Source organism: Marmota monax, unplaced genomic scaffold (genome assembly GCF_021218885.2).
Source record: "Marmota monax isolate L192 unplaced genomic scaffold, Marmota_monax_Labrador192_F-V1.1 WCK01_AAM20220418_F8-fsc00128, whole genome shotgun sequence".
NCBI lineage: Eukaryota > Metazoa > Chordata > Mammalia > Rodentia > Sciuridae > Marmota > Marmota monax.
This window is the reverse complement of record NW_026693452.1, coordinates 5040096-5062329: the sequence shown is the minus strand read 5'-3', so window position 1 is coordinate 5062329 and position 22234 is coordinate 5040096. Positions and strand designations below refer to the sequence as shown.

The 22234-nt window shown below is 41.9% G+C and overlaps 2 protein-coding genes and 1 pseudogene across 3 annotated transcripts in view; 1 reads left to right on the top strand and 2 right to left on the bottom strand.

The window, feature by feature from the left end:
• Window positions 1-22234, bottom strand: part of Scd5 (stearoyl-CoA desaturase 5) — a 152348-nt gene that overhangs the window by 52189 nt on the left and 77925 nt on the right. For both annotated transcript variants that reach the window (XM_046457678.2, XM_046457679.2), the window contains exon 2: window positions 14099-14229. In XM_046457678.2, the coding sequence (XP_046313634.1) occupies window positions 14099-14229 (131 nt within the window). The remainder of the gene's footprint in view (window positions 1-14098; window positions 14230-22234) is intronic.
• On the bottom strand, window positions 8991-12220 carry LOC124101606 (mediator of RNA polymerase II transcription subunit 20-like). The gene is made up of 2 exons (XM_046457680.2): window positions 11997-12220; window positions 8991-11849 (listed from the first exon to the last, which is right to left on the bottom strand). The coding sequence occupies exons 1-2, from the start codon at window positions 12163-12165 to the stop codon at window positions 11380-11382; spliced, it is 639 nt and encodes a 212-aa protein (XP_046313636.1). The 5' UTR covers window positions 12166-12220; the 3' UTR covers window positions 8991-11379.
• Window positions 15053-20565, top strand: LOC124101586 (uncharacterized; annotated as a pseudogene).

The window sequence follows — 22234 nt, the reverse complement described above, 5'->3', positions numbered from 1 at the left end:
AAGGTAGGCGGACCTGCGACTCACTGGCAGAACAGCCCCAGAGGCCTGCAGAGGGGCAGTGCCGCTGCATGCGCCTGCAAAGTAGGCAGAACTGCGACCACCGACAGAACAAGCCTAGCGGCCCGCAGAGGGACAGAGCCGCTGCCCGCGCCTGCAAGGTAGGCGGACCTGCTACCGACCGGCAGAGCAGGCCCAGTGGCCTGCCGGCATGGTAGGCACATTGCCCCAATTGGAGGAGGGGCAGAACCGCCACCCGTGTCTGCGAGGGAGACTTTGCAACTATACAAGACCAATATAAATTCAATAGCACAACAGTTTCACCAAGTAGAAAGGAACGCGAACAGTATGAAGAGACAAGGAAAGAAAGGACCACAAGCAATGCAGGTCAACTCAACGTTAGAAGAGGTAATAGCTGCAGCAGATGGAATGTCAGATAAAGAATTCAGGATATACATGCTTCAGATGATCTGGAGTCTCAAGGAAGACATCAGACAGCAAAATCAGACAATGAAAGATCACTTCAACAATGAATTACATAAACAAATCCAAGAAGCAAAAGATCAACTATACAGGGAGATAGAGGTTATAAAAAACAAACAAACAGAAATCCTAGAAATGCAGGAAGCAATAAACCAACTTAAAAACTCAATTGAGAATACTACCAGCAGAGTAGAACACTTAGAAGATAGAACATCAGACAATGAAGATAAAGTATTTCAACTTGAAAAGAACATAGACAGCTCAGCAAGACTGTTAAGAAACCATGAGCAGAATATCCAAGAAATATGGGATAACATCAAGAGACCAAATTTAAGAGTCATTGGGATACAGGAAGGGACAGAGTTTCAAACCAAAGGAATGAGCAATCTATTCAATGAAATAATATGAGAAAACTTCCCAGACTTGAAGAATGAGACAGAATCCCAAATCCTAGAAGCCTACAGGACGCCGAATGTGCAAAATCATAAGAGACCCACACCTAGACACATTATAATGAAGATGCCCAACATACAGAATAAGGAGAGAATTTTAAAAGCTACAAGAGAAAGGAAGCAGATCACATTTAGGGATAAGCCAATCAGGATAACAGCTGATCTTTCAACACAGACTCTGAAAGCTAGAAGATCCTGGAATAACATATTTCAAACACTGAAAGAAAATGGGTTCCAACCAAGAATTGTGTTTCCAGCGAAATTAAGCTTCAGGATGGAAGATGAAATTAAAACCTTCCACGATAAACAAAAGTTAAAAGAATTTGCAGCTAGAAAACCATCTCTTCTAAACATCCTTGGCAAAACATTACAGGAAGAGGAAATGGAAAATAACAATGAAAACCAACAGTGGGAGGTAGGACAGTAAAGGGGGGAAAATAATCAAAGAGGAAAACAAACCATGTTTAGTAACACAAATAAACAAATATGGCTGGAAGAACAACCCATATCTCAATAATAACCCTAAATGTTAATGGCTTAAACTCACCAATCAAGAGACACAGGCTAGTAGAATGGATCACAAAACAAGACCCAACAATATGCTGCCTACAGGAGACGCATTTGATAGGAAAAGACATACATAGGCTGAAGGTGAAAGGTTGGGAAAAATCATATCACTCATATGGACTTCGGAAACAAGCAGGAGTGTCCATACTCATATCAAATAAAATAGATTTCAAGCCAAAGTTAATCAAAAGGGATAAAGACGGACACTACATACTGCTTAAGGGAACCATACACCAACAAGACATAACAATCATAAATATATATGCCCCAAACAATGGTGCAGCTATGTTCATCAAACAAACTCTTCTCAAGTTCAAGAGTCTAATAGACCACCATACAATAATCATGGGAGACTTCAACACACCTCTCTCGCCACTGGACAGATCTTCCAAACAAAAGTTGAATAAGGAAACTATAGAACTCAATAACACAATTAATAACCTAGACTTAATTGACATATATAGAATATACCACCCAACATCAAGCAGTTACACTTTTTTCTCAGCAGCACATGGATCCTTCTCAAAAATAGATCATATATTATGTCACAGGGAAACTCTTAGACAATACAAAGGAGTAGAGATAATACCATGCATCCTATCTGATCATAATGGAATGGAACTGAAAATCAACGATAAAAGAAGGAAGGAAAAAGCATACATCACTTGGAGAATGAACAATAGGTTACTGAATGATCAGTGGGTTATAGAAGACATCAAGGAGGAAATTAAAAAATTCTTAGAGATTAATGAAAACACTGACAGAACATATCGGAATCTATGGGACACATTGAAAGCAGTTCTAAGAGGAAAATTCATTGCTTGGAGTTCATTCCTTAAAAAACGAAAAAAACAACAAATAAATGATCTCATACTTCATCTCAAAATCCTAGAAAAAGAAGAGCAAAACAACAGCAAAAGAAGTAGAAGGCAAGAAATAATTAAAATCAGAGCTGAAATTAATGAAATTGAAACAAAAGAAACAATTGAAAAAATTGACAAAACTAAAAGTTGGTTCTTTGAAAAAATAAACAAAATCGACAGACCCTTAGCCATGCTAGCGAAGAGAAGAAGAGAGAGAACTCAAATTACTAGCATACTGGATGAAAAAGGCAATATCACAACAGACACCTCTGATATACAGACGATAATCAAAAATTATTTTGAATCCTTATACTCCAATAAATTAGAAGATAGTGAAGGCATCGATAAATTTCTTAAGTCATATGATCTGCCCAGATTGAGTCAGGAGGATATAGACAACCTAAACAGACCAATATCAATTGAGGAAATAGAAGAAACCATCAAAAGACTACCAACTAAGAAAAGCCCAGGACCGGATGGGTACACAGCAGAGTTTTACAAAACCTTTAAAGAGGAACTAATACCAATACTTTTCAAGCTACTTCAGGAAATAGAAAAAGAGGGAGAACTTCCAAATTCATTCTACGAGGCCAACATCACCCTGATACCTAAACCAGACAAAGACACTTCAAAGAAAGAAAACTACAGACCAATATCTCTAATGAACCTAGATGCAAAAATCCTCAATAAAATTCTGGCGAATCGGATACAAAAACATATCAAAAAAATTGTGCACCATGATCAAGTAGGATTCATCCCTGGGATGCAAGGCTGGTTCAATATACGGAAATCAATAAATGTTATTCACCACATCAATAGACTTAAAAATAAGAACCATATGATCATCTCGATAGATGCGGAAAAAGCATTCGACAAAGTACAGCATCCCTTTATGTTCAAAACTCTAGAAAAACTAGGGATAACAGGAACATACCTCAATATTGTAAAAGCAATCTATGCTAAGCCTCAGGCTAGCATCATTCTGAATGGAGAAAAACTGAAGGCATTCCCTCTAAAATCTGGAACAAGACAGGGATGCCCTCTCTCTCCACTTCTCTTCAACATAGTTCTCGAAACACTGGCCAGAGCAATTAGACAGACGAAAGAAATTAAAGGCATCAAAATAGGAAAAGAAGAACTTAAATTATCACTATTTGCAGATGACATGATTCTATACCTAGCAGACCCAAAAGGGTCTACAAAGAAACTATTAGAGCTAATAAATGAATTCAGCAAAGTGGCAGGATATAAAATCAACACGCATAAATCAAAGGCATTCCTGTATATCAGCGACAAATCCTCTGAAATGGAAATGAGGACAACCACTCCATTCACAATATCTTCAAAAAAAATAAAATACTTGGGAATCAACCTAACAAAAGAGGTGAAAGACTTATACAATGAAAACTACAGAACCCTAAAGAGAGAAATAGAAGAAGATCTTAGAAGATGGAAAAATATACCCTGTTCATGGATAGGCAGAACTAACATCATCAAAATGGCGCTATTACCAAAAGTTCTCTATAGGTTTAATGCAATGCCAATCAAAATCCCAACGGCATTTCTTGTAGAAATAGAGAAAGCAATCATGAAATTCATATGGAAAAATAAACGACCCAGAATAGCAAAAACAATGCTAAGCAGGAAGTGTGAATCAGGCGGTATAGCGATACCTGACTTCAAAGTATACTACAGAGCAATAGTAACAAAAACAGCATGGTACTGGTACCAAAACAGGCAGGTGGACCAATGGTACAGAATAGAGGACACAGAAACCAATCCACAAAACTACAACTACCTTATATTTGATAAAGGGGCTAAAAGCATGCAATGGAGGAAGGATAGCATCTTCAACAAATGGTGCTGGGAAAACTGGAAATCCATATGCAACAAAATGAAACTGAATCCCTTTCTCTCGCCATGCACAAAAGTTAATTCAAAATGGATCAAGGAGCTTGATATCAAATCAGAGACACGCCTTCTGATAGAAGAAAAAGTTGGCTACGATCTACATACTGTGGGGTCGGGCTCCAAATTCCTCAATAGGACACCCATAGCACAAAAGTTAATAACTAGAATCAACAAATGGGACTTACTCAAACTAAAAAGTTTTTTCTCAGCAAAAGAAACAATAAGAGAGGTAAATAGAGAGCCTACATCCTGGGAACAAATCTTTACTCCTCACACTTCAGATAGAGCCCTAATATCCAGAGTATACAAAGAACTCAAAAAATTAGACAATAAGAGAACAAACAACCCAATCAACAAATGGGCCAAGGACCTGAACAGACACTTCTCAGAAGAGGACATACAATCAATCAACAAGTACATGAAAAAATGCTCACCATCTCTAGCAGTCAGAGAAATGCAAATCAAAACCACCCTAAGATACCATCTCACTCCAGTAAGATTGGCAGCCATTATGAAGTCAAACAACAACAAGTGCTGGCGAGGATGTGGGGAAAAGGGTACACTTGTACATTGCTGGTGGGACTGCAAATTGGTGCAGGCAATTTGGAAAGCAGTATGGAGATTTCTTGGAAAGCTGGGAATGGAGCCACCATTTGACCCAGCTATTCCCCTTCTCGGTCTATTCCCTAAAGACCTAAAAAGAGCATGCTACAGGGACACTGCTACATCGATGTTCATAGCAGCACAATTCACAATAGCAAGACTGTGGAACCAACCTAGATGCCCTTCAATAGATGAATGGATAAAAAAAATGTGGCATTTATACACAATGGAGTATTACTCTGCATTAAAAAATGACAAAATCATAGAATTTACAGGGAAATGGATGGCATTAGAGCAGATTATGCTAAGTGAAGCTAGCCAATCCCTAAAAAACAAATGCCAAATGTCTTCTTTGATATAAGGAGAGTAACTAAGAACAGAGTAGGGTCAAAGAGCATGAGAAGAAGATTAACATTAAACAGGGATGTGAGGTGGGAGGGAAAGGGAGAGAGAAGGGAAATTGCATGGAAATGGAAGGAGACCCTCAGAGTTATACAAAAGTACATACAAGAGGAAGTGAGGGGAAAGGGAAAAATAATACAAGGGGGACAAATGAATGCCAGTAGAGGGGGCAGAGAGAGAAAAGGGGAGGGGAGGGGAGGGGAGGGGGGATAGTAGAGGATAGGAAAGGCAGCAGAACACAACAGACACTAGTATGGCAATATGTAAATCAATGGATGTGTAACTGATATAATTCTGCAATCTGTATATGGGGTAAAAATGGGAGCTCATAACCCACTTGAATCAAAGTGTGAAATATGATATATCAAGAACTATGTAATGTTTTGAACAGCCAACAATAAAAAATTAAAAAAAAAAAGAAAAAGGTGACTGAAAATACATTCTCTAATTTCTTAGAGCACCACCTCCCTGGTGCTGTTTATCATAGAGCTGCATTTGAGCTCTTGATAGCCTTCTTCTTGCTCTGGGCATATTTGTTTATTCCTTTGCTTGTGTTCATTTGCTCTTTCTCCCTCTGTAACACGCACATCCTGAGGACAGGGACCTTGTCTGTCTCATTCTCCAGTGCCTGGATAAATATATATTCAGATGCTCTGAGAAGCATTAGGGCAGGCCAGGAAACAGGTGGCCTCTGGAGTATGCCACCTACATTGGAAGCCCTCTCTGTCACTTAAACCCATATATCCTTAGACAGGTCACATAGCATCTTTTCTTTCTGTTTTCTCACCTATCAAATGAGGAAAACCTAATTTGTAGCATGTTAGCAGATGACTATATAAAAGTACCTGATGAAGTGCTGGTATGTGGTTAGCATTCAATAATCATCTTACTCTATTCTGTTGTTATTCTTGTTGTAATTATTATATTCTTGCCAAAGTCTATGACCCATGGTTTCATGATTCACTTAACATATTTATGTGTAAAGTTTGTTCCATTCACAAATCACACTGTAACCCTAACAGAACAAGCTAAGCCATTCTCTCCACATTCACAGTGAGATAAAAGCTGGACAAACTGAAAGCTGACAACTCTTCTTACGTCTATTGGAGATCAAGCTCATAAGACATATGGCTGCCCCCTAAACTAGACAGAGGCAGCACAGAGGATCAGGGGAGCAGACACCCAGGAGCAAAGCCCAGAACTAGAGCCAGTACAGGTTGGAGCACTTGAAACCATAACTGATAGATTGCTGGAGGCTCATTGTGGTCAACCTAAGAGCTAAAACTCCTGAGGGTGCCCAGTCCTAGGGGGACCCCAACCCTACCATGAATTGTTCTCACTATGATTTCTGAAAAATGTCCCTGGGTTTCCTGCAGGAGGAGGAGAAAACCAAACATTTTGAATTATGGCCAGAACTCTTCATTCTCCCTAACAAGGCCTGTACTCAGAGAAACTACTTCACCAGAGCCTAACCAACTAGAGTCTTACCAAAGCCTAACTACTCTAGGGGAAGGAAAATACCCAACTCAGGAACACTAAAAGACTGAGACCTAATCATAGACTGCTTCCTGTGTTAATCATCATTCTGTGACAGTGACAAAATACTTGAGAGAATCAATGTAATAAGGGGAAGATGTTTATTTTGACTCTCTGTTTCAGAGCCTCCCATCCATGGACATTGTCTCTGATGCTTTGGGACCATGGCAGTACATTGCATCATGGCAGGGCATGTGGCAGAGGAGGCCTGTTCACCTCATGGCAACCAGGAAGAAAAAATGAGATGAGGGGCCAGGGTCCTAATATTTCTTTCAAGGTCACATGCCCAATGGCCTAACTTCTTCCACTAGGTCTCAATTTCTAAAGGTTCTACTACCTGCCAGCAGTGCCAGGCTAGGGCTCATGGGCTTGTACGGGATGTTCCAGATCTTTATAGAATGCTTCCCTTTCCTCCACGTTATTACCACATCATTAGGGGTCATTACCAGAGGTTGCAATGGAAAGAATTGAAAGCCTAAGAAGAAGTTTCTAGGAAAACCAAAGACAATGAAGGTAACAGAAGGAAAAGGACTTAGGTCAGAAAATCAGGCCAACATAAAGAAAGAGCATCAGGGGACAAATGAAGATAAAATAAAGACATATTTTTAATTCTTAACTGGTCTAAAACATAACAGTTTGCTCAAAAATAATACTAGCAACAACGCATCTGGTGATTTTAGCCTAGAATAAATAAAAATGAATGGCAACAATGTCATAAGGGTCAGGAGGGAGAAATGAATTGGGTATTTGCAACACTGCAAAGTGGTATAGTATTTTTTTTTGAGGTGCTGGTGATTGAACCCAGGGCCTCAAGCATGCTAAGTGCTCTATGGTACAGTATGACTTGAAAGTGTACTAGGATTAATTGTAAATGTACATTGCAAATTCTAGGAAACCACTAATTTTTTTTAAAGTGTCATTGATATGCTAAGAGAAGAGAGAAAATAGAATCAGTAAAAATCACAAAGGACAGAAAAAGAACAGAAGACAGAAATAGGAAATGAGAACAAGGGTAATAAATAGAAGACAGGAACATAGTAGATATTAATCCAACTGTATCAGTAGTCACTTTAAATGTGATGGTCTAAGTTAGAAGATAGAGACTTGGGCTGGGGATGTAGCTCCACAAATGAGCATGTGCTTAGTATGCATCAGGGCCTGGGATCATACCCACCCACCAAAAAGACGAGGCTATTCAGAGTGGATTAAAAAAAAACTGACCAACCATATGCTGTGTGCAAATCACACTGTAGGACACCACATAGGAACTTCCATGTGTAAGCCAAAAGATCCCCAGCCGGAAGCTCAGGAGACCTGAGTTTCTGTCTGAGTCTATCCACCACTGACAAGTCACTAATGTTCTCTGAGTTACATGTTCACCTCTTTGAAAAGATAAGAGGATTTAGACTGAATTCCCTAAGGTTACTTCCATCTTTAAATCTTATGTCTCATGACCCAATGAGGAAATGGGCCATCGTTGAGGAGGATGAAGCATCTAGCAGGTGCTTTTAATTGGACTGGGTTCACAAGAGAGTCAGTGCAGCCAGCAGATGTGGGTGTGCAAACACAAGAGCACAAAACCAGTCCTGATGACTGTTCCTGGAAACTGGAGACCACTGAACAGCAGGAATCCCTCACCTTGGTCCACAACTGACTAGGACAAAATTATAAGGAAATTGCAAGCCATCTTTAGGTTGACTTGCATCTTATTAAAAAGGGAGGAGGTCAGGCCAGAACTCAGGGGGTTGTTGCAGAATAACAAGGGAGTAAAGGGGCTAGAGGGTTTTTACAGTTCCTGTCAGAAATCCTGTTCCATCGTCATCTTTTCAAACTAAAAGTGCCCCCACTTTTCCTGACTGATGCATATCTTCTCTACAGAAGAAACAGAAAAGAGAGCTTTAATTTTAAGATTGTTCTTAATGATCAGGATCTTGTGTGCAGTATCTAGCCTAAGAGATAACTATGGCATGCCTTGTCCATTTTGGCCGAAGATATGGACATTCTGATGGAGGGAAAGTGGAGGGGGAACCTTTGAGACACTTTAAAAATCCAGGGGAACATCAAGGGGAACTAAGTCAATGGCTGCATTAAGTTGGGGTTGGGGGTCAATACCCTACATGGGCAGATCACCACATATTTTTTCACTCTTCCAGGTTGTTCTCCTCTGGAGATTAAATGATCTAGACTGACTGTTCTTTCCCACTGATACCAATATACATAGTTATGGAAGCCAGCCCTACGCTTACCTTAACACCCTTTGTTTAGTGACATTGTCATGTAAAACCAGACCCATGAAGCACTGAAATTTCCACTGAGATATTCTGGGAATTCTAATATCCCACTAGATGAAAAAGCCCCCTTGAGGGCAAGGATTTTGAGTGATATTCATTGTTAGACCCAGTGCCTATACTAAGTGCTTAATAAATATTTGTTGAATGAATAAAAAAATCACCACAAATGTGGGTCTTGAAGGAAGTGTGCATAGCCGAATATGATTTCTTTTTTTTTTTTAAGTATAAGAAGGGATTTTATTCTATTTTTTAGCTTCAGGGAACCAAGCCCCTTCTTATACAGCATGTGTAGGGTCCACATTTCTCACATTCAACTTCTGTATTCTCAGGAACACACTGCATTCAAAATCCTCCTGTACATTGTCTCATTTCATACGAGAGTTGAGGCAGCTACAGAAAATTACAAATAGATCCAGACAAAAGCAAATATAAACCAGAAAGCCAAAAACATAAAATCTATACATTTTATTGCATGAAAATTATACCTAAAACATACCTTAAAATTTTAAAAGCAAAAAAAAAAAAAAAATCAATGGGGACAACAACAAAAACAGGAAGTGATACAAAAAATATAAATGACAACCCTATAGCTAGAAAGCTGAACTGAGCTTCCTGTCAGTCAAAACTACAAGGAAACAGGACTGGTAACCTGATTCCTATTGTGGAAATGTACCATAGAAAAAGTTTTTCTTTAGTGCCTTCAGGGAGGGACAGAATCCTTGTGACAACCTATATAGTGCATATATTAACAGTTTTCCTAAGACCAGATCTATGTATCACAAAGTAGCCTGGTTGAGCTTTTTTTTTTTTCCTATGATACTAGAAATCAATCCCAGAGGTACTTTATCAATAAGCTACTATCCCAGTCCTTTTTTATTTTTTAAGACAGAGTTTCACTAGCCTCAAACTTGCAATCTTCCTGCCTCAGCCTCTCAAGCTGCCGAGATAATAGACATGTGTCAGCATGCCCAGCCTGGCTGAATATTTCTCTAGCAGGAGTTGGGTAGGCAAGCAGTTTAAGTCAAATGAGCAGCTTGGGGCTGAAATGAGGCAAGTACAAAGACTTCAGGGAACCGTGAAGCATGCTTCAAATATCATGGTCAATACTAATCTCTGAGTGCTGGAGAGGTGCACAGCTAACTTCCAATAAACCCCAAGAGGCTATGGGATCAGTCATTACTCCAATCCAACTCATAGGCAGATGCCTTTGTTACAGGGCGTAATAATCAAGAAATAGCTGCCAAGAGCATTCCTGACATGTTCATTGAGCTTCACGTAGCAGAAACCACTAAACGGGTCCCATCATCCCTATCCCCTTCACCTTTTAGTCACAGAACCCTCTGAGCTGTAACTGGGCTACGACTGCCCAGATAAAAGGCTCTATATCCTAGCAGCCCTTTTAGCAAAGTGTAGCCACAGTAATCTGAACAATTCCAGACCATAACCTTTAAAAAAGAAACTGCTTTTCTCTTCATCCTTCCCCATCCTTCCAGTGGACATGGGGCCAGTGAGTTTGCTTAAGGATAATATTCTGGGGGTGGCTGAAAAATAAGACATAAGGAAACAAGAGTTCCTGGTGACTTTGTAGAGTTAGATCTGCCCAACCACCTGATTATCTCTGAAACTATTAGATAATAGAAAAATAGGTTTATCTCGTAAGAACCCATCCTTCTGGTTCTGCACAGTAGTGAATTCTGTTGCATCATGTAATCCACAAAGGAAGGGAAAGATGTAAGAGGAGAGTTCAAAGAACCCAGGCAATGCCCTAGGAAAGCCATGTCACAAGTCACTTCCATGAACAGGTCAAAAAATGAGAGCCATCCTACCAGCTGTGCTGTCCCTCCACTAGAGCAGAGGAGGGGGTTTCAGGACAGCACAGCCCAACATGAAGCACAGCATGGCCACTTGGGCCAAGGTCAAATCCTCAACAGCTGAAGGTACACATTGTTTTTCCCTCCAACACTAGGCAAGGACACCCTGTCCTACCTTTTCCCCTATAGCAGGAAAGGTCCAAACTTCTCCATTCTTCATAATTACCATTCTTGAGGACAGAACAAATCCAGCAAGGCATTGGGTAAGACAGCTGTTGAGGGCTGCATATGGGGGTCAAGGGAGGGGAGTTCAGAGCCCCAGACAAAAACCACAGCTGGGAACCAGAGGGAGAGAAGCTTCCATGTCTGCCCTGGGTTTCTAGGTTCCAGATCCCTGAGAATACAGCCCTTGCTCCTGCTGTGCAGTACACATGGTGACAACTCAGCCAGCAATAGCCAGTCACTAACGAATTCCTGCCACCGGCACCTGCTGCTGCTTGCGGATCTTGTTGAAGAGTTCCATGTACTGGACCATGGTATCTGTGGGGCCATAGACCACATCATGTCTGTTTCCAAACACTGAAGGAGCCCCTGGTGTGTGGCTGCCTAGAAAGCTCTGGAGGAACTCGAGGAGCAGGTTCCAGCAGTCACTAGCCACCACACAGGGGCCATATTCCACCTCCACAGAGATGCCCCAGGCACTGGGCCCCATTGTGACTGTGCCCACCTTCACCAGGAAGTCACAGTACTGGTAACGGGTGCCCCAGGTCTCAATCTTGCTGGCCTTGGCACTCTGGAAAAAACCCTTAAGCTTCACCATGAGCACATCAAAGTTGGTGTCAGCAATAAGGCAAGGGCCATTCTCAAAGAGGGCAAAACAGCTCAGTGGATACTCGGAGTTGTGCATCACATACATCAGCTTCCCGGCCTGACCTTGGGAATGGAAGATGCGAGGATTTCTAATTTAAATGTGGGACTCTGTAAACTGAGGGTGTACTTTGGGAAATATAAATGCCTTGGTCAAAAGCCAATCAATCAATCAATCAAGCAATAAAGGAAAGGTATTGTGTCCATTTACACCTTGGCTGCCAAGGGTAGAGGCGGCAGTGTGGTAAGTCTCACAGTCCACACAAAATGTTCCTTGCTTCTCTGCCCCAAGTGTCTCCAATTTTCGGGTGAGGAGCTCCACTGTCTGCTGCACACTCTTGCCCTCAGCCACAGGCATCTGGGACACACAAGTCACTCCCATGGCGGCAGGCCTGGAGGTGCCACAATCAAACAGTCTAGCGGAGAGCTCTGCTGCCGTCCACCTCGAATATGATTTCTAAAAATGCTTTTCAAAGCTATTCATTTTTTAAATTTATTTAACAATTAGTGAACATTTTCTATATGATAGCTACCAGAATATAGAAATGAGATAGTATGTGGATTCTCATAAAACACAAGAGGAAGAATAATACTAATAGAATGCTATTAGAAGCTTAATGCTTTTTCCCCCCAATAATTTCATCCTCCTATCAATTATTATTATGCTCCCTTTGCAGACAAAGAAACTGGGATTTGCATAAAAGCAGACTAAACAGCACATCTAGCAAACAGTAGAGCCAAGGATCTTGGTACTTCCCTACCATGTATTTTCTTCCCCAAGTAAGTTAAAATCACAGCCCGACATTCTGTTATGTGATGTTTTGTTAAGGACAATTTGGTTTTAAAATATTGAGTTACAAACAAATAATTTCATTGGGAAAATAAGAATCAGAGTTTTAGGCTCTCAGTCACGAGTTATTTATCTTGGAAAAAAAATCCAAGAATAGGGATGTTTTATAACTACTTGAATGTGCAACTGGAGGTTAAAAATAATAAACTGCTTGAACAAAATAAATGAAAATATTGAGTTCAGCCCTGAATGGCATCACAGAACTAAGTCAATGAGTTTCTAAGTGATGATAAACAGAATACAACATTGAAATAAGAACATGGTTAAACTCAAAATAAAGTGCAGCATAGTTCCCTTTGCCAACATGGAACCAAGAACATGGAACCAAGAAGTAGTCAAGCTCTCCTTTGTGTGTAGTAGGGTCTTTCCTAGGACCCTGGACTAATTTCTGACTGTGCCTGAATTCTCTAACCAGTACATATCCATATCACCAACTGTGTTCCCCAAACTGATCTACTGTGTTAAGTCCTGTTTGCTCTGGGAAAGCTGAAACTGTGGAGGGAATCCTAAAGCTAGGGACATGAATTCATAGCCACAAGAGAAACGCTCAGGGTCAGACTCTCTTCTAGGGAAGCAGGTGGACATGCCAGCTGTGAGGGTGCCGGTTTCCCCAGAACCAAAGGCAGCTTCAGGAATCACCATTCCTTCCTAATGGTGGAAATAAACAGAGCCTAGATTGATCTGCACACATATATGGGCAGAAACTTTGAAACAAGTTGTTCCTATCTGTGCTGCCTAATTAATAGGTGAAGAATTAGGGGCAGTGGGGGGAAATCTGTGATCAAATAAAAATCCCAGCAGCTCAGAAAGTGCCCAAGGTGGTGGGAAATGGTCTAGGACTGAAATTGTCCTAAAGGATAGGGCCAAATCCTGGTGCACTGGTGACCTCTTACACTGTGATAGGTCCCTGGAATTTTCAATGATTACATAACAACCCTGCAAATGAAATCATACTCTTTTACAAATGAATAAAGTGGAGATGAGGAGTGATTCCCAGCCAGCAACCATCAGAGCAGAATCCCTGAGTCTTCCAACACGGGGTCAAAAAGCCTTTCCACCAAGGCCTTGTAGGGTAAGCTCAGGACACTGATTTGTAAGAACAATGACTATGGAGTCAGATTGATCTGCATTTGCCCACCTTGGATTTTAGCCCTATAACTTGGGCGAGTTTTCTAACTTCATTAAACTTCTATTTCCTCATCTGGCTCATGAGGCTCTTGTGAGGATCAAATGTGATATACATAGCGCATGCTTAGCACAGAACTTGGCCCCTGGTTAGAGCTGGACAAATGTTGAGGGCTTCAGGGCATGTTTCTAGCATAAATGCTAGAAAAAAATGGGGACAGAGAGTGCTTGGGGCCTGAGCACTGACTAGGACCAGGGTGGAGAGTGTCAGCCCACCTCTCTCTTCCTCCCACACTGCCTTCTGCACTGGGTCCCCTCAGCAGAAACCCTCCTTTCCCACCTGGAAAGCCATGGAGTTGGCAGCAGCCAAAAATATCCTCAGGGGCAGCTTGGCCTTGTAGGACCTGTGGCTCCACAAGCGATGGGCACCAGCTGTCACACCCAGAGCAGTCAGGAGGAAGCAGAAGTAGGCTGTAAGACATAGAACAGAGAATGTCAATAATTGTCACTGAGCCCTTCAATATCCCCATGTGTCTTCCCTTCCCGAGTAGCAACCCATGTGAAATGACATCAGAGGAAGAATCTGCAACGTGAAGAATTAGTAACTTGAGAAGTCTTTTTATTGATTGGTAGCTTTCCAGTACCAGACAGAAGCAGAGAGAAATTTCAACCTGAGTTCAGGAGGTTTTAAGTGTCATTTCCCCCTCTATATCAAACAAATCTTTAATTTGCTATTGTTTCTCGCTGACCTTGATGCAAAGTCACAAACATATGAACAGGCATATGTGACCTAGGCCTGCCCTCACTTCTGCAGTGAGATTGATCTCTGTTCTGCCTCCTCATTGGCTCCCATGCCAGGGTGAGTGTTACGTGAACAGTATACTTCTGAGTGGCTGTGCCTATTATCATGGGACCACGGGCATTGGTTTGAAGGAAATTGGGCCAGACTTAAGAGCAATGAAGTCTGACTCAAGGCCAGTGAGAATAGGGATAAGGCTGACCAGAGGAACAGCAAGACTTGTCTTCTAGAAATCCTCACTTATATCATCATGAGGGCCTGAGATAGGAAGATGGCCAGCTGGGGACATTTTTCTACAGTGGGGCTTTCTGAGTGTCACACACTTAAACATATGTCCATCTCTCACACTCATCACAAGTGTTGTTGCATTCATTTTATAGTTGAGGAGCAGCATCTCTAAGAAGTTGACTGGCAAGTTCTACATCTCAACTCAAGTCAGTCTTGTTCCCATGCCTCTGACCAGAGACCCCCATACCACCACTGCTACTGTTGGTGATGGTGGTGATGGTGATGGAGGTGGAGGTGGTTGGTGGTGAAGTTAGAGATGGTAGTGGCAATGGTGGTGGAGGTGGTGGTGAAGATGGTCATAATGGTGATGGTGGTGATGATCCTAATGGTGATGGAGGGGGAGGTAGTGGTATTTTTGGAGGTAGGAGTGGTAGTGGTGATGGTGGTGGATGTGTTGGTGATAAAGGTAGAGTGATAGTGGTGATGGTGGTGGAGGTGGTGGTGGAGATGGCATTGGTGATAAATGTAGTGGTGATGGAGGTGGTGGTGGTCAATGTGATAGTGGTGATGGTAGAGGATGTAGTGATGGTGGTGGTGGAGGTGTAGGTGTAGGTGGTGGAGATAAAGGTGGTAGTGGCGATGGTGGTGGAGGTGGTGATAGTCATGGTTTGCTCTTTGCCTGGAGGCCTGGGAGTGGAATAAGTCCATGGTAGAAAATAGAAGCACAGGGACCCAAAAATGATGACTACTATAGTAGTGGCAAAGCAATGTGCCCACATAATGCTAAATATTTTACTTGATTATCTTACAACTCTGTGGGGTTTGTAAAATGGGAGTTCCTGACCACTATACTAGTCTTTGCCTCCAGGAGACATCAAGTAAGTTTTATCTTCTCTTCCCCACCCCCTACTGTCATCTTGGATATTGGATCTCAATCTAATGTAAAAGTGAGCTGCTTCCTTATTGGAGGAAGAGTCCTAACCCAGACCATAGGAATGTGGGCTTTACAAAATTCCTTCAAGCACTTAACATAGCCAGGGCCCTCCATAAAGAACTGCCAGAGAGAAAGTGTCAGGCTGTTAGCCATGAGCTGTGATTTGCCAAATTAAAAAAAAAAAAAAAAAAAAAAAAGCCTTGACCTGTGTGAGCAGCTGTAAACAGTCCCAGGCCAAGATGCTTATGTAGGGAGCCCACCATAGCACTTCTCTGGAAGAATTCTACGGCAACTTAGATCAATATACACAAATATATCAATATACATATTTAACAGGAGCCCAATATTACATCTTCCAAAAGTTAAGTGTTTGACAGATCTTGTTCTCAGTCTATATTTATATGGTTCTGAAAACAAGATTTAGTCTTAGCCCTGAGACGAATGAGTCCCTGAATATACGTTGTTTTCATGAACGTCACAAATCATTCCTTACCTGAAAGGTTAAAAAGCAAAAAACAAACAACAATATGCCCACAAATCACAGAAAGTGCAGCAAATAAAAAGCTCTGATCTTTGTTATTATAATTTAACCTTAGTCAGGAGTCTATGAAATGGATAGTTATTTTCCATGTTATCCATGGCCTTCATGTCTCTACTAATAACTTTTTTCAGCTGTCAAGTAGTTAGGAGACAAGTAAAATCTAGAATGGAAAAATTTAATGTGACTCTATTTTGCCAGTGGGCTGACACTGGACCTTAGATGCAATCAAATTAATTTGAAGACTTTATGAAAAGCACGGCCCCCAAATGAATCACTCCAACCTACATTTCCCAGTCAGACCACTACCACAGACTGTGGCTTTGTCTTGTCCTTTTGGGAAACTCCAAAAATTTAGGAGTTATGTACATGAATGGTGTGTCCATGCCCAAAACACTAACAAAGAACTCAAACTAAGGACTGAACTGGGCAGTAGTGGATGTTGGTTTTCCATGGTCCTTCATGAAATCCAGGCCTGACCTGGAACAGTACCCTATCTTCCTGATAATGAGAATAAACATTTGACCCAACATTTCTCTTTCTTCTGGTTCAAAGCCCAATCCAGGGTTAACCAAGGACACATATCACAAGATAAGATATGCTGTTTGCATTAATAAAGAATGAGGCCAAGAAGGGAAGACGCAAAGATGACAGAGGTATCCATGAGAGCCAGAGGGAGAACTATTGGCCTTGAGCTACTGATTGAAGGCTCAGGAGCTCTGCAGTCCCTATTTGATCCTATGGGCCTCCCTAGTATATTTCTGAGCTACGATAGTCCACAAATCCTTTTTTCTTATTTAAACTAGTTTGGATTTCTGAGGCTTAAATCCTACAAACACTCTTGGGAGGAAAGCAACCCTCTGATCATGATTCAAATGAGGATAAACCACAAAAACCCCAAGCTGATCTGAGGATTTATAAACTGTCCCTTTACAGGACTCAGTATTCCTGTTTTGATGGGGCCAAGTCTCTGTTCTTCTCTTCTGTGGTCTTTATGTCAATTAATATTCAAACAAAATTTCTGGTAGGTGCTGGCCAGCTGGCTCTGAGGTGATAAAATTGACACAGAATTGATAACTTTGAAAACAAAAAAGGTGTAATGAGCAACACTGAACCCTTTACCAACTAGCTATGCCTTTAACAGAAAGGTCAATAAAAACCAGAATCACAAGATGACCAAACACCAACAAACAAGTATAGTGTCCTGGATGCAAACGAGTTACAGACTGTGGTTAGCTCAAACACACACACACAAAAAAAAAGAAAAAAGAAATGCATTAAAAAGATGTCGAGTAGCCTGGAGAACTCCAGGGAGGTCTGCAGGACAGACCTTTGCCTGCAGCCTCCAACATAGCCCTACCATTTTCCACCTCCTGGCCTTGTGCTATCTCCTCCCTGTAAGTAACCTGCTTCTTACCAAAGGAATATAGCGACATTGAGCGAATGCCAGTTCCATGATTAGGTTACAAAACACTTGCTAGCAGATTCTCTCAAGCTGTTTGTGATGAAGCAAGGCCCACACAGCAAGAAATTGGGGGTTCCTCCAACCAATCACCAGCAAGGAAATGAGGTGTTTCAGTCAGCTTTTTTGCTGCTGTTACCCAAAGACCTGACAAGAACTATTTCAGAGGAAGAAAAGTTTACTTGGGGCTCATGGTTTCAGAGGTCTCAGTTCATAGAAGGCTGACTCTGTTGCTATGGGCCCAAGGTGAGGTAGAATATCGTGGCAGAAATGTGTGGTAGAGAAAATCAGCTCAGGACATGACAAAATATATACTCCAAAATCACACCCACACCCTACCTGCCTACCATTACCACCAGATAATACCTATCAGGGGATTGGGTTATAACTCTCATCATCTAATCATTTCACCTCTGAACCTTCATGCATTGTCTCACACATGAGCTTTTGGGGGACACCTCATATCTAAACTATGACATGAGTCCCTCAGTCTCTTAGTCACAAGGAACCAGATCCTGCCTACAACAATGTGAGTGATCTTGGAAGCAGATCCCTCCCGCAGTGAGCCTTCAAATGAGACTGCAGCCCTGGCCAATACACTGCAGTCTCTTGCGATACCCTGAGACAGAGGACTCGTTAAGCCATGCCTGAATTCCTGCCCCAAAAAAGCTATGATAAAGGAAATGTGTTTTTGTTTTTAAAACAAAACTTAGAGCAAAATGCTAAATGTGGAGGTAATCTGTTTTGCAACAAGAATTAATATAAGACTTAAGCAGGAACCTTGCCTTCAGGTAAGGAAAGTGCATCTTTAAATTCTGGTTGGAGAAGTTTGTCATCTATCAACAGAAAGCAGACTGGTATTGCATGGTGCTAGTGGGGGGGAAGTAAGAAGAGACGGGAGTGACAGCCAGAGGGTTTGATCAGTGAGAGGGGACAAAAGTATTTTAAAACTGATTTGATGATACTTGCCCAATTCTGTGAACAGATTAAAAACCAAATAACTGTACATTTCAAATGGGTGAATTATACAGTATGTAAGTTATATAACTCAATAAAACCATTATTTTAAAAAATTTTAGTTGTAAATGGACATAATATCTTTATCTATTTTTATGTGGTGCTGAGGATCAAACCCAGTGCCTCACACATGCAAGACAAGTGCTCTACCACTGAGTTAAAACCCCAGCCCAATAAAACTATTATTTAAAAAAGCAAACTATTACTGAATTACTAGTAGTTTTTACTATGCATATTATTTTTCAATGTGAAATTAAATAGATAAAACAAAACAGACAAAACCTGACAGATTACCTAGGATGCCACCAGGATCATCAACACCCCTGACACTCTCATAGCATGGACCCTGAAATCTCCCACCATTGCCAAGAAGATCTGTTTGATCTTAGGCCTATGCCTGAATCCACCAAGATCCAAGATTCTGAGGCAGAAACATCCCAATACCCACAGTTGGGTCATAAACCCAAGCTCTAGCATCCAATGTCAAGAAGAAGGAGAACCCACGGCTCCTCGGGCTTCCACAGTGGAAGCCAGAGTCTCCCATCTATCCAGATTCTCCTGTTTGGTGAGATATTGGTAAAATTATTGTTAGTGACCCCACCCCCACCCCCGCCGCCATACCATATGGCAGAAAATATTCCTAGAGAGATAATAGAAACCAAAAATTAGAGCTCTCTAAATTCTGGACCTGTAAAGAAGGAGAGATAAGACAGCCCCTTCAAGAGCCAGGTATTAGACAGAAGGAAGCAATTATCAGTGTTCTCTAATCCTCACTTAAAATCCACGTCTCTCTAGCATGAGAGTGAGAATTAATAAATTATAGCTACCATCGATTGAGAGCTTTTGATGTGCCTGGCCCTGCTATAAGTTATATATAGTAACTCATTTAATACTCACCTCAGGTCGAAAGAGTAGGTAACATTATGATCTCTATTATGCAGATGAAGGAAACTATACTGAAAGTGATAGAGGCAGGACACAATCTCAGGAAGAGGCCTGCTCTGAACAAACCTGTTGATTGCTGACCCCTGGAGGTGGCCTGCATTCTAGCAGGAGGAGCATGAATGTATCATTTCCTTTCAGTCAGCTCAGAACACAAGCTGAAAGTCAAAGCCCTTGTTTTACCTTGTGCCTTTATCAGCTCACATGTTTTCTCTCCCACCAACAACACCTTCACCATGATTCTGCACCTGGTTCAGCCTCAGTTGGACATAAACATAAGCACCAGGCAACCCAGGATTTCATGGCACAATTGACTGAGCTGTTAATATGTACCAGTCCCTTGGCTCAGAGCCAGGTTTGCCTAAGGCTATACCAAGAGGGTCCTTTCCCTCCTGGAGTTAATGGCAGTTTGAAAAGTGAATTAACTGCTATGTAATAGAAATTATGGCAAGAGCCGCAGAGAAAATGAACAAAATACAATCCTTCGCGCCCTTCCTTTTCAACTTGGGCCTGGCATAACGTCTCCTGCAGAGCAAGGTGATGAGAAGAAGGGCTGTTCTGCCATCAAAAAGGTCCAGACCCGGGTATACACCATCAACATTCACAAGCACATCTGTGGAGTGGGCTTCAAGAGATGTACTCTTTGGGCACTCAAAGCAATCTGGAAATTTGCCATGAAGGAGATGGGAACTCCAGATGTGCGAATTGATACCAGGCTCAACAGCTGTCTGGGCCAAAGGAACAAGGAATGTCCCATATCGTATTCGTGTGCTATTGTCCAGAAAATGTGAAGATGAAGATTCACCAAACAAACTCCATTTTGGGTAACCTGCATCTCTGTTACCACATTCAAAAATCTACACACAGTCAATGTGGATGAGAACTAACTGCTGATTGACAAATAAAGTTATAAAACTTAAAGAAAGAAAGAAATGAACAGAATAATAGGCAAGAGATTAAAAGGGGGAGAAGTTAGTTTGAGGACCAGAGAAGGCTTTGCAGAGGCAGTTCCCACACCCTCAGGATGAGGAGTTACCCAAGCAAGATGGGAGAAAGCAAGATTCAGGCAGAGGAACCAGCAGCTACAAAACCCTAAGGCTAAAAACAGGGATCTGTTTTTAAAAAGCTTCATTACACCTGTAATCCCAGAGGCTTGAGAGGCTGAGGCAGAAGGATCGCAAGCTCAAACCTAGCCTCAGCAATGGCAAGGTGCTAAGCAACCTAGGGAGACTCTGTCTCTAAATAAAATACAAAATAGTGGTTGAGTGCCCCTCAATCCCCAGTACTCGCCCCACCCCCCAAAAAGCTTGCATCTGACCACTTCCCCTGCCAACTAGCATGGTGTTACAGCTTGGATATGAGATGGCCCTCAAAAGCTCCTGTGTTGATGTGGGAATGTTCAGGGGTGAAATGATTAGATTATAAGAACTGTAACCTACTCAGAGGATTAGGATTAATAATTTGAAAAGGCTAATTGGGTGGTAACAGTAAGCAGGTGGGACACGACTGGAGGAGGTGGGTCGCTGGGGACACACTGTGGGGATCATACAACTTGTCCCCCGGCTCCCTCCTTCTCTCTGCTTTCTGGCTGCCATATCCTGAGCAGCTTGCCTCTGACACTCCCTTCAGCATGATGCTCCTCTGCCTCACCTCGGGCCCAGAGGATGAAGCTGGATGACCATGATCTGAAACCTCTGAGCCCCAAATAAACTTTTCCTCCACTGAGTTCTTCTTGTCGAGTGTCTTGGTCACAGTGATGAAAAGCTAGCTAACACAGATGCCTATTGTTAAAAAAAATTAAACAGAAAATAACCAGTATTGGCATGGATGTAGAGAAATAGGAACCCTGGCACACTGCAGGTGGAACGTGAAATGATGCAGCAGATGCAGGAGTGTTTGGTGGTTCCTCAAAAAGCTAAACACAGAACTACCATTTGATCCAGCAACTCCACTTCTAGGTTTATACCCCAAAGAACTGAAAGCAGGGACTCAACAGATGCTGGGACATTCACATTCACAGCAGCATCATTCACATAGTCAAAGGTGGAGACAACCCCAAATGTCCACCAATGTACAAGGCACAGCACAGGCAAGAGAACATCAGACAGGAGGCTGCAGAGGAAGTCTAGACTTGCTGAAGGCCTGCCGAAGACTTTCAGTTAACCAAGGCTCTTAATTTTCTTGTTTTATGAGTAAACTGAGGACCAGAGACATTATGAGCACCTTGTGATCTCCAGGTGAAAGAGCAGGGACTCAAACATCACATCAGTCTGGCCCCAGCCCTCTCAGGCTAGTGTAGAGGATCGCACATTGTAGTCCCCTAGGATCTTAAACAGGGCCTGTGGGGGGGATCAGAGACGGGGCTGGCCATGGGTGATTCTGATTCACACCCAGTGTTGAGGAGCCCCTGCTCTGTAATGTACACTCTCAGACCCCCCGTGGTCCGCTCACTTGATTTGCAAACATGGAAATCAGAGATCCAGAGAGTTCTCTGCTGCACTCTGTAACCCACCACTGGATACCAGCCCAGGGAAAATGCTAAGTGACTCTTTCATG